Source organism: Arachis hypogaea, chromosome 19, assembly GCF_003086295.3.
Source record: "Arachis hypogaea cultivar Tifrunner chromosome 19, arahy.Tifrunner.gnm2.J5K5, whole genome shotgun sequence".
In the NCBI taxonomy this organism is placed as follows: domain Eukaryota; kingdom Viridiplantae; phylum Streptophyta; class Magnoliopsida; order Fabales; family Fabaceae; genus Arachis; species Arachis hypogaea.
Genome location: NC_092054.1, coordinates 130,555,618 through 130,568,418, shown reverse-complemented (window position 1 = coordinate 130,568,418; position 12,801 = coordinate 130,555,618). Strand labels below are relative to the sequence as shown.

At 30.4% G+C, this 12,801-nt stretch overlaps 1 protein-coding gene across 2 annotated transcripts; it reads left to right on the top strand.

Moving 5' to 3' along the window:
- The first annotated feature begins 5,672 nt into the window (after positions 1-5,672).
- On the top strand, positions 5,673-10,096 carry LOC112776836 (ethylene receptor 2). 2 transcript variants are annotated; one of them, XM_025821098.3, is made up of 3 exons: positions 5,673-6,391; positions 6,924-8,804; positions 9,137-10,096. In XM_025821098.3, the coding sequence occupies exons 2-3, from the start codon at positions 7,053-7,055 to the stop codon at positions 9,677-9,679; spliced, it is 2,295 nt and encodes a 764-aa protein (XP_025676883.1). In that variant the 5' UTR covers positions 5,673-6,391; positions 6,924-7,052; the 3' UTR covers positions 9,680-10,096. The 2 variants fall into 2 exon arrangements, with proteins under 2 accessions (XP_025676883.1, XP_025676884.1); XM_025821099.3 differs by having other exon boundaries at positions 5,675-6,391; positions 6,912-8,804.
- The last annotated feature ends 2,705 nt before the right edge of the window (positions 10,097-12,801 follow it).

Sequence of the window (12,801 nt, the reverse complement as noted above, 5' to 3'; positions counted from 1 at the left end):
ACGCCCCCGTGTTGCCGGGGAGCCTCCACGTCTGTGACGAATTCTGGTTCACTTTGACAGCGCTGTGTTAACACGCCCCTTATATGTTGAGTTTACCCACAAATATGCAAAACATCCCCGAAATATCAATATTGGATAAAAACACCATTACCCTTTCCATATAAAAAAAATTTTGTAATATCTATTTGAGCATTAACGATGAAATTTTTGTAACTTGCGAAATAATTAAAAAAATGTGTTTTCACAAGTTATGAAAAACTTTCTAAATCAATAATTATCTTTTTTTTTGAAAGAACAACTTTCATTCATTGAAATGTTCGTATGACATTTACAAATCGTAACAAAAGTATTAAATCTATATCTAAATTAAAAGATAAATTTTCTATATATTGACGTATAAACTAAAAGAATACATAATATTTGATTGTAAAAAATCTTAATGAATTAAAATAAAAAAAATACTAAGTCTCTTTCGTTCTAAATTTACATAAATGTGCTACAACATAATAAAATAATTTGTCCACAACTCTAAATAGATCTTATCACTTTCGAGATTTGTAAAGATCGAGTTCCATGAATATCCAGCTCTCCTCAAAATGACTTCTTTCCACTATCACCCAACATTAATAAAATTTCCTAATAATAATGAAAATAGATAAATAGTAAAACACGTTATATGTGTTGATAAACGTATCTACCATATCTAGGTACCAGAGAAATATAAATTATTATTATTACATTTATTTAGTTAAAAACTATTTATTATCATAATTAATTTTAAATTTATTATTATTATACTTATTTATTTAATAACAATTACTGTAGATTCATTGATACTTTTATACTTATTAATTTACTAATATAACATAAATAGCACTACCGATAAATTTTAAGAGATTAGGTAGATCATCCAAACCATAAAATAACACCATTTGTGCTGTGGTTTACTCTAAAAAAATATAAATAATAAAGGTAATTATTTCAATATTTTTGAAATTAGAAAAAATTATTCTCTTTTTTACCATTATAAAATAGTTTTTTCATATTTTTAACATATAAAATAATTATACATTTAACTAAATTAATATATAATTAAAATTTGAGTAAAAATAATTTTTTGAAATAAATATTAAATTATTATAGAATTATTAATATTTTTAAAATTTTATCATTTAGTAAAAATATAAATAATATGATAAATTGATTATTTAAAATTTAATTTAAATATAATATTTTATATTTAAATAAATTTATTTCTAATTTTCAGAAAGTATTAGAGTAATTATTTATAATAATCAATATTTGAGTTAGTTGAGTGGTTAACTCATTCGTTTGTTTAAAATTTTAAGTAAGTGTCAATAGTTTAAATTCTACCATATACATAACACAATTCATTCGTCAACAACAAATCCTTAAATATAACTCCGATTTGTGAAAGTTAATTCTTAACCTGTTGAGTTGAAGAATACCAAAAAAAAAAAAATTATCAATAATAAAAGGATAAAGTACTATTTTAGTTTCCAACATTTTATCTTAGTACCAAAATTTTTTAAATAGATTCAATATTGTCCCAAAGTTGAATTTGACATGACCAATTAGCATATTTAAGAGTTAATATAACATTTAATTTTAATATGTAAATAAAATCAACCCACTAATAATCACTAATATAAAAGTTTTTTCCTTAATTACTCAAGTCAAATTTAATGACAGGACAACATCGAATTCGTTTGAAACCTTTTAGGATTGAAATAGCACATTCGAAACATTAGGGACCAAAATAGTACTTAAAATATTATAAGTGACACGTAGTGAACAAAAATAAAGTAACCATAAAGATCTATTTTATACTTAAATATTATTCAAATAACATATATTAGATCCAAATACTTGAGTACGTTAGTAAAAACAACTTTCTCTTTCGATAGTACGAGGGCGCTATGCGTATTTACACTGATACCAAATTTTGCTGTTAACTTCTTGAGCAATAGACATTTGTGTGAAATTGAGAAACCTCTTTGCAATGTAAAATTTTTCTCAAAAAATTAGACTCACATATATTTATGTGTATAAAGGTAAAGGAATAAAATTTCTCTTTCCTTTACTCTTATATATATATATATATATAGAATCAGATTTGTTATTAAATTTTAAATTTGAATTTTATTTTAAATTTAAATTATATGTTGTTATTTCAAACTTAAACCTTTTCAATTTAATGAATTATTTCATAATTCAATTTAAAACATAATCAGTTAAGATCTCATCCAAACTTAAAATTTAAACTTAAAAATTAAATAATTAATTATTTTTAATTCTCATTTAATATTCTTAATTAACATAATAATAATAATAATAATAATAATAATAATAATAATAATAATAATAATAATAATAATAATAAAATAATAATAATTATTATTATTATTATTATTATTATTATTATTATTATTATTATTATATTTTTGGTGCTAGCAAATGAATATAATAATATTCTATTTGAATTAATCTAAGAGAAATTTTTGGGGTGATCAATATTTAGTGTTTTTGCCATTGTTTAACCAACATAAATATAAATTATTTTTAATAAATAAATTTTATTAACTCTTGTGTGCAAACTTTGATAAACGTGAGTACAAATTATATTGATTTGTGTATACAAATTTTAGTAAATATAGGTGCAAGGTATATGCTTCTTGTGTGCAAAATTTTTTAAATATGGATGAAAATTATTGCTCACCAAATGCTTGCCAAATATGATAATATTTACTGGTCATATAGCAGTTTTTAATATAATTATTTATTTGATCAAATTAAAATAATAATTAAGTAATTTTTGAGCAAAAATTAGAACACTCGTTAGTATGTGACATCGTAAGTTCAATACTAAGTAGATAGTATATTAGTCATACTAGATTTACTAATTAAGGTTGACGTCTAGCAACATTTCCTAACGACCCGATATTATGAAGTAATAGATTTTTACTAAGAACCCAACAAAAATAAAGTATAATTCCTTCCATCTTTTTTACTCTGGGTTAACCCTTAGAGTATGATTTAATTGTTAATTCTAACTTGTTACCATTATTACAACGAACTATGAATGACTTATGAAACTCATTTCTTCATTCATTTAATCCCTTTGACTAATGTTTTATTAATTCCAATTATTATAATCATAGAGTTTAAACTTTTTACCGAGAGTTGACATATTTCTTATTGACTAATCATTAATTCTATAAATATTTAAATCATATCTAATATCCATTCAACTAGCACCCTAAGGCATTAGGTGTCCGAAATTAAGGTATAATACATACATTGTTAATTACCATACCCATCGCAGGTTAGAGAAAACTCTGTTACCGTATTTATCTTAAGAATATTCTATTGACAAATATGCAGTAATTATAACCATTAGAAATTCTTAGTGAGTGAGGTCAATAATCATTTTTCTATATGCACTATCTATATATACATAATTTAGAAAAATAAAATTTGATAATCTTCATCCAATGAAGACAATTATGTATATATTGAGAGATAAATCTTTTATAATTTAATAATTCAGATAGATCAATAAATTTAATCAAAGGACCTTGTTGTATTAACGCTTTAATTGAATAATACTGTTTCGCTTGATTTTTGTCCAATTTTAAATCAGGTGTCGGTCAAACTTTGTATCAATGATCTTAATTTGAAGAATAGATACAACTCTTTGAAAGAAATGAGCTTGACCGGAAACTTATTGATTTTAATGTCAAAAATAACTTTGCAGATAGTAAAACAATACTAAAATTGTAGTATCACCAATAAATGAGCACAAACAGAAATTTATCGTGAATTAAAGACAAATGGTAAATCAAACATTCTTAAACATAAAAAGAAACAAATAAGTAGGATGTCAGAAAACTCTAAAAGATAAAAAATAAAAAACATAATAGAAACGTGAAGTAAACCTAAAAAAACCAAACTGAAAATAAAGTAATAAAATAATAAAAAAAATGAATAAAGTGAATCAAACTCTAACATTCACGTGCACTTACATTTCATGATCTTTCATTGTGTCAATGTGACTAAAAATTTTGCAGAACTTTTATTTGATTATAGTGTTGAATTAAAGTTCCCTTTTCTGATTCTATTCTTTCTCAATTTATAGACCACTCTTATAACTCTATTTTCTTATTCCTTAAGCACCCTTCTGTCCTATGTTCCACTCCTTATCCTTACTCCTTAAATCATATCCTGCGTTCTGGTTATAACTTAATTTGCAAGCAAAGTAACTTACGTCTATAGCGATTATGAGCACTCCACTTTAGCACTTAAAACACGTGATAATTGTCTTGTCTTCGACTTCATTAGATTTACTTTTTTAAACTTCTAAGTTTTATCGACCTCTTATTCATAAGTTTTCAATTGTGTTGTGTCGAAACATGTACTTCTGCTCTAAGAACATGACTATATAGGTTTTTTTTTTTTTACTCATCTTGATACTTTCCTTATACTTTGCTTTTGAGTCGAGTCATTAACCAGTAAAGATGACATCTTCCCCGTTTATACACTCAACATAGCACATATGCTGATGATTCCTGGTTGCGGTCTTTTTTTATCTTGTTGATTCTCTGGTCGAGCAAAAATTCGTAAACCAACAAATACATATAATAACAATAACAAATTATTTGACACATGATAGATTGAATTGATCATACTACTTATTCTCAACAATACTTTATCCTAATTAAAATATACAATATAAGAATAAAAATAACAATTATAATAAGTGTACACCAAAATAAACTACTAATATAAAATATATATTAAAATATAAAGTACATATTAAAAATGAATTAAATAATATATATTTATATACAAATATATAATGATTGATTTAGTTAGTACACACATAATATTTTTTAAACAATAAAACTAGGCATGTTTTTTAAAGTAAGTTTCAACCAAGTCATTGGGCACTACTTCTTTTTCTTTCTGTTACTCTTCTTCCTGGTTCTTCTCCTCTTTCCTTTATCTTCGTCACTGCTATTACTATAGCCGTCATCCTTGCTATCATTGTTGTTGTTTAATTTCTTTTCCTCTTTTTTTCCCTCTTCATCTTCCTTTATTATTATTATTATTATTATCATCATCATCATCATCGTTTTTGTCGTCTTTATCATCTTTTTCTCTTATAAATATTTAGAAAATTAAAACACAAAAATTTTGATCAATAATACATAAATTTTAATGAATATCACAGAAATTTTAATATACAACATAAAAATTTTTAAAAGATCACATGTTCAAAATATTAGTGTGTAACATAAAAATTTTAGTGTGCAATACAAAAAATTTTAAAAGACCACGTATTTAAAATATTGACTCATTTAATTAACAAAATAAAATATATTCACAATAAAAATTTATGTATTATGAACAAAAAATTTACGTACTATATAAAAATATTTTATATTATGTGAAAAATTTTTATACAATATCGATAAAAATGGTGTTTTATACAAAAAATTTTATATTATATCAATAAATTTAAACTATATCAATAAATTTTATATTTTTATTAAAAAGTTTTGTGCTGCAAAATTTTTGTTTGTTCAACTTACGTCAAGTTGATTGAATATTTGAATTTATTATATAAAAGACGCTTGTACGTAGAACATGAGCGTTTTTATAAAATAGAGGAGAGAGAGGAACAGAAAACTGAAAAGGAAAGAGCAGTGAGAGAAAAATAAAACAAATGTATTTTGGTGTGAGGAGGACGTTTTGGTTCTTGAGAGCGTCTAAGTTCTCTTCATGTTAACGATGTGGGACCCTCTTTCTCTCTCTCAAATCCAGCTCACCTCCTTTTTCTTCCAAGAAACAACGGCGCTTCTCTTCTCCCTTTCCTTTCATGGTTTTCTTTTCTGGTTTCTCATTGTTGGAAAATGGAGAATACTCACTCTCTCTAACCCTTCATAAAGATTCTCTCTCTCTTTCTCTCCCAATAATCTATTTCTTCTTTCCTTTCGTTTCAACACAAAAGCCTTTTTCAACAAAAAGCCTCCAACTCGCTTTCCTCTTATAGCAACCCCTCCTCCTCCTCCTTCTTCATCTTGATCTTCTTGTCGTTGAACGATAAAGACGGGTTCTTTTTCATTTTGGTGTTGTTGGGTGTGTGCTCTTTCTACTTGTTTTTGTTCTCAATGGTGGTGCACTTAACGTTGTTCTAAAGCAATGGACTTTGGTGGTACCCATGGTGGTGGTGGTGATGGTGGTGGAGATGGAGTGATCCTTTGATGTTTCTATAACTGAAGTTTTGATTTTGGTGTTCCACAAAAGGGGTAAGATCTGATGTGAAGCTGGAATATTTGATTGCATTCAAGGAGATATGGTTCTTCAGGTACTCTATTTTTGCTCTGCATTACAGGGTTTTATTATGCTTCTTTATTTTTTTGGTTTTATTTTGTTATTTTTTATTTTTCGGGGAGAGCTCTTAGTTCTTACACGTTGTTGTTGGACTTTTGATTTTTTTAATAGTTTTTTTTTGGACTTTGCCTTCCCCCCAGGTTTTGTAATAGCCTAGATTTCCTTGATTCTTTTATTCTTTTTGTTTTTTATTTTTTATATCCCTTATATATTTTTTTTGTATATGTTTTTTTTTTAATTTTAAATTATTTGCATTTTTTGTTGATGGGGAATGCCATCTTTATCTGTTGACAACTGTGTTATTCACCGATTCATGCCATTCCAATCCATAAGGTGCTATATAAGATTGAAACAATGAACCAAGGTTGAACCTGAAATCACAAGAGTGAGAGAAGTGAAACAAAAAAGTCATAGAATTGTGTCTTTTTACTTTTTCCCTTCCCCTTTTTTAAGGATCTCATATTTTGTTTTTTCCATCTTTGGATCTTACTTAGCTTTGTTGGCAGGTCAAGGCAATTTGAGGAAATTGTTGGAAGATTTTTTCTTTGATTTCTAGCTATGGCCAATTAATTTACATATGTGACATATGCTTAGATGGATTGAAGATCAAGAACTACATATATATATTGGTATCAATGTTAAAAGCAGTGGCATCTTGGTTCTTGTTGATTTGCTCACTCCTCTTATGGGTAACTGTATCTGCAACAACAACAGATAATGGATTTCCAAGATGCAACTGTGATGATGAATCTAGCTTGTGGACTATTGAGAGCATTCTAGAATGCCAGAGAGTTGGGGATTTCTTGATTGCTGTGGCATACTTCTCAATCCCCATTGAGCTTCTTTACTTCATAAGTTGCACAAATGTTCCTTTCAAATGGGTGCTTATACAGTTCATTGCCTTCATTGTTCTTTGTGGATTGACGCATTTGTTGAATGGGTGGACTTATGGCCCTCACACTTTTCAGCTCATGGTGGCGCTCACCGTCTTCAAGATTCTCACAGCGTTGGTGTCGTGTGCCACGGCAATTACACTTGTCACGCTGATCCCTATGCTTCTTAAGGTGAAGGTCAGGGAGTTCATGCTGAAGAAAAAGACGTGGGATCTTGGACGGGAGGTTGGTCTTATAATGAAGCAAAAGGAGGCTGCAAGCCATGTGAGGATGCTCACTCAGGAGATTCGAAAGTCGCTTGATAGGCATACGATTCTATATACCACTTTGGTGGAGCTTTCTAAGACACTCGGATTGCAGACTTGTGCTGTGTGGATGCCTAATGTTGAGAAAACAGAGATGAACCTTACTCATGAATTAAATAGGAGGAATTTTAATTTTACTATACCAATTACTGATCCGGACGTTGTAAAGATTAAAGGAAGTGATGGAGTGAATATACTTGGCCCTGACTCAGCACTTGCTGGTGCAAGTAGTGGTGTAAATGGCGAGATTGGACCGGTTGCTGCAATCCGCATGCCAATGTTGCGAGTTTGTAATTTCAAAGGAGGAACACCGGAGTTAACGCAGGCATGTTATGCAATATTGGTATTGATTCTTCCGAGTGGAGAGACTAGATCTTGGAGCAATCAAGAGCTGGAGATAATTAAGGTGGTTGCTGATCAGGTTGCAGTGGCTTTATCTCATGCTGCAATTCTGGAAGAGTCTCAGCTCATGAGAGAGAAATTGGAGGAACAAAATCGCGCTTTGCAACAGGCGAAAAGGGATGCTATGATGGCGAGCCAGGCAAGAAGCTCATTTCAGAAAGTCATGAGTGATGGGATGAGGAGGCCTATGCACTCGATTTTGGGATTGCTTTCAATGGTGCAAGACGATAATTTGAAGAGCGAACAGAAACTTATCGTGGATGCAATGCTAAGGACGAGCAATGTCTTATCGAACTTGATAAATGATGCCATGGACAATTCGGCAAAGGATGATGGGAGATTCTCTTTGGAGATAAGGTCTTTCAGATTACATTCGATGATAAAGGAAGCGGCTTGCCTTGCCAAGTGCATGTGTGTCTATAGAGGATTTGGTTTTCTGGTCGAGGTCGAGAAGTCTTTGCCGGACAATGTAATGGGCGACGAGAGGAGGGTTTTTCAGGTAATTTTGCACATGGTTGGGAACCTTCTGGATCATAGCCAAAGGGAAGGAACTCTCGTACTTAGAGTTTTCGCCGAAACCGGAAGTCAGGGAAGGACTGACAAAGGGTGGACAAGTTGGAGACCAAGCTCATCTAGTGGTGATGTAAATATTAGATTTGAGATAGGGATCAACAGTAGTGATTCAGAAATTGGGAGCTCGTTTTCTTCGGGATTTGGAGTTAGGAAATTTTCTAGTGATAGGGTCGAGGGCCGATTGAGCTTCAGCATTTGCAAAAGGATAGTTCAGGTGAGTTTCAAGAAGTTTGTTATTTATGTCTACTTAAAAAATATGCACATTAAGTCATTGAGTTTTGAATCTCTAGTTATGAACTGCATAAGTTCATTTAGTGACTGTTTTGTCTCTTGAATTTTATGTAATGCATTGTGAATTTTGTAGGAATTGAAATGCTAAAACATAGTAGCATATCCCATATTCAATTGTTAACTATAATTTTGTTCTAGTTCTTTAATTCATTTGAATTAGGATCATGAATAAGGTTCCATTGCTCTCTTTTGTGTTTTGAATTTGGATCATGATTCATGAATGGTACTTAGTCTCTTCTACTATGTTATTGGCAGCTGATGCAAGGCAACATATGGTTGGTTCCGAATTCTCATGGTTATCCTCAAAGCATGGCCCTCGTTCTTCGGTTTCAATTACGACCATCAATCAGCATAGCCATCTCGGAACCTGGAGAGTTTTCGGAGCGTCATGGTTCCAATTCTCTGTTGAGAGGTCTGCAAGTTCTATTGGCCGACAACGACGATGTAAATAGGGCAGTGACCCAAAAGTTGCTTCAGAAATTAGGCTGCATTGTAGCCACCGTATCCTCCGGATTCGAATGCCTTACTGCCATCGGACCTGCCGGAACTTCTTTCCAAATCATTCTTTTGGATCTTCACATGCCTGACATAGATGGCTTTGAAGTCACCACGAGGATTCGGAAGTTCAGGAGCCGAAACTGGCCGATGATCGTAGCGTTGACCGTGAATATGGGAGATGAGTTGTGGGAGAAGTGCATGCAGATTGGTATCAATGGAGTTATCCAAAAACCAGTTTTGTTGCAAGGAATTGCAAGTGAGCTCAGAAGACTCATAATTCAGGGAAATAATGTCCTGTGAGATTCTTCACATTTTCAAGCATCAATGAAATTTATTAAGTTATATTCTGAAGGTAGAAATTAGGTTTTGGGGGGTGGGGATGAAGAAGAAAAAGAAAAAAAAAAAAAAAACTCTTTGGCACTTTCTGTTAGCAATGTTTCAACTTAGAAATGTTATACACAGTTTGGAAATGAAGTAAAAGAAAATTGGTATACAGAATTAGTTATTATGTATGTATCAAATGTATTACATGCATATTCAGAGTTCAGGTCCAACAATATAACAGGATTTTCCTTTTTTTTTTTTTCTTTTCTTCCTAAATTAAGATTACATATGACACACTTAATGCAGGATATTAGGATTGTTATAAGACTTGGCAATATGCTAGTGTTACTTTGATGAACCTTCAAAATATTAGAAACAAACGACTATTTGGTATGCCTGCTATTTTCACTATTTCCATGTTTCAGATTTTTTTTAGTGGTTTATTTGGTGATAATTTTTTAGTGAAAAAGATAGAAAAATATCAGGAATTTTAAATTTTTAAATAAAGTAAGTTATGGATTTATCTTGGATGCTTTGGGAAGACCTCATCACTGTTCCTAAATCAAATGATAAAAACAATGCTGTCTATATAATAATATATACTTTTTCAAGTTCTACTTCTATATATGCTTTCGTTATGCCATAAGGTTTGTGGGTCATCTGATTATTTTAATTAATATTTTTGGAAAAAAAGATTAATTTACAAAGCCAATATGTTTGCCTATATATACATAAGATAAGATAAGATTAGATACATACCGGCATAGAATAAATCTTAGGATTATATAGTACGTGTCACATGCAAACATTTGGCACAGAGAACCTTTTTAGGAACCAAGAAATTTAGATATATAGAAGGGGTCTTGACTCCAGAGATATTATTAAAAGAAATGAATAAATAATGAAAATAGAAAAGAAATAATAGAAGAAAAGAAAATGTCAAAATGGTAATAACAGCAAAGAGGGAAAGATATTATTATTATTATTACTATTATTATTGACTTATTGTTGTTGGGTTCAGGAATTATGAAATGGGTAGAACAATATGATTTATGGTAACAGTTTGGTTTCTTAGGTTCAAGGAATGAGAATGGAGCAGCTGAATTTTAATGTTACATGCATGAATCTGAGCACGTACCTGGAACACTTGTCCCTTTCATTAGGACCCATTTTATTTATTTTAATTTCCACATGACAACATACATGGCCCAACTTGGACTTCTTTTTGAAAACTATCTTATTTATTTATTATTATATCATACACTATTTGATCCCCTTTGCTTTCAGTTGTGTGAGGGCTGTATTATTTGTCTCCTTCCTTTCTAGGTTCGTTAATTTTGTTACTTTTTGTTGTTCGCTATAAATTCTACTCCCCTCTTGAAATAAAATAAAAATTAAAAGTTAAAACGCATATCAAGAAAATTAGAATTATTTTGGCAATGTTTAAAACTTTTATACAGATAAAAATCCATAAACGCGTAACTATATATATCACAAATGAAACTAAAATGTAACAAAAATAATAAATAATATTGGAAATAGATAATAAATATGTTGAAATTTAACTCTATTAAACTAGAGAGAATGATATTTTATAGGTGAATAATATGGATAGTACAAGAAATAAAAATAATAACACACGTGCATGATGCATATATATTTTTTATATGCGCATGTATGGTGCATAATTTCATGCATACAATAATGAGAGTACTTTATATATTACAATAATTAACTATATACTGTGAGTAGTTTTTTATATGATCATCAATAGTTTTTTTTTTTTTTTTTGTATTGGGTTAAGTATAATTTTAGTTCTTATGGTTTAGGCTAAAAATTTTTTTCGTTTTTAATTTTTTTTCATATAAAATTATCTCTAAAGTTCAACGTAATTTTAAAATCGTTCTTTTGAATAGATTAATTTTTTAAAAAACCAAAATATTTTCCTTTTTCTTCTTACCACTACCACCACCACCCCAGCCACTATCACTCCATCACCATTTGCACCACTCCACCCACTACCACCTTATCACCATTTGTTCATGAATTCAACAAAAAAATCTAACCTTCAACAACAACCACAAATAAATCAAAACCAAAACAGCAATTCATCACCAAAATCATCATCATTAACAAGAAACAAAAAAATTAACAATAATCCATATTAAAAAATTAGGGTTTGTGATGAAAAAAAAGGGAGGGAAGGGAGATCTGAACGGCAGAGGGCATGGAGGAAAGGCGAAGGGAGGTACGACAGTGATACTGGAAACACGAGGAACACGACCACCACCGTCACCACCACCTCATCGATGATGACGAGGAATACAAGGGTGAGGGCCAGACACATCGCAGCGAGGCTAGGGCGCCAGTCATGACACTGTGAGGGCGAGGGAAAAGTGACGGTGAGGGTGAGTCACAGGGGGCTAGGGCGCGAGTCGCGGCACTGCGAAGGGGAGAGCCAAGCAATAGTGAGGGCGACGACGAGGCTTTCTATAGAAGGTGTGAGGGAGATAAATATGTTGAAGGTATAATTGTCTAAAGGAAGATTTTAAAATTACGTTGAACTTTAAAGACAATTTTATATGTAAAAAAAAGTTGAGAATGAAAAAAATTTTCGACTTAAATTATAGAGACCAAAATCGTATTTAACCTTAAGCATAATGCATTATAATGTTTTAGTTTTAAGTCTTTATGTATTAGCGGCGCAAAATTAATCCATTATAAATAAATCAAAGGCATTGTCGATAAATAATAACGTTGCAATATTTTTATTCTTTGTAGGATATTATTCTGCACCTGTTTGGTTGGTTCTAAAGGTAGAATGACTGACGCAATCTATGCATCTACCAATATATTATTCTTAATTCATAGTTCATGCCTTACCGGTACAGTGAAGTCTTATAGTCTTCATTATTTAATGAGCAGCACAACACTCTTAGGTCCAACTGGGGAAGCATCGGCCCCTAACTATAATAATGGATTAATCATCAAAATGATTTTTAAAAGATCTTTACAAGACTAGAGATCTAACTCGGCCTTTTTCCATTTCAAGAATGATAATAATCGACTCCTTAAAAAAATACTTCTATCTTTAACAT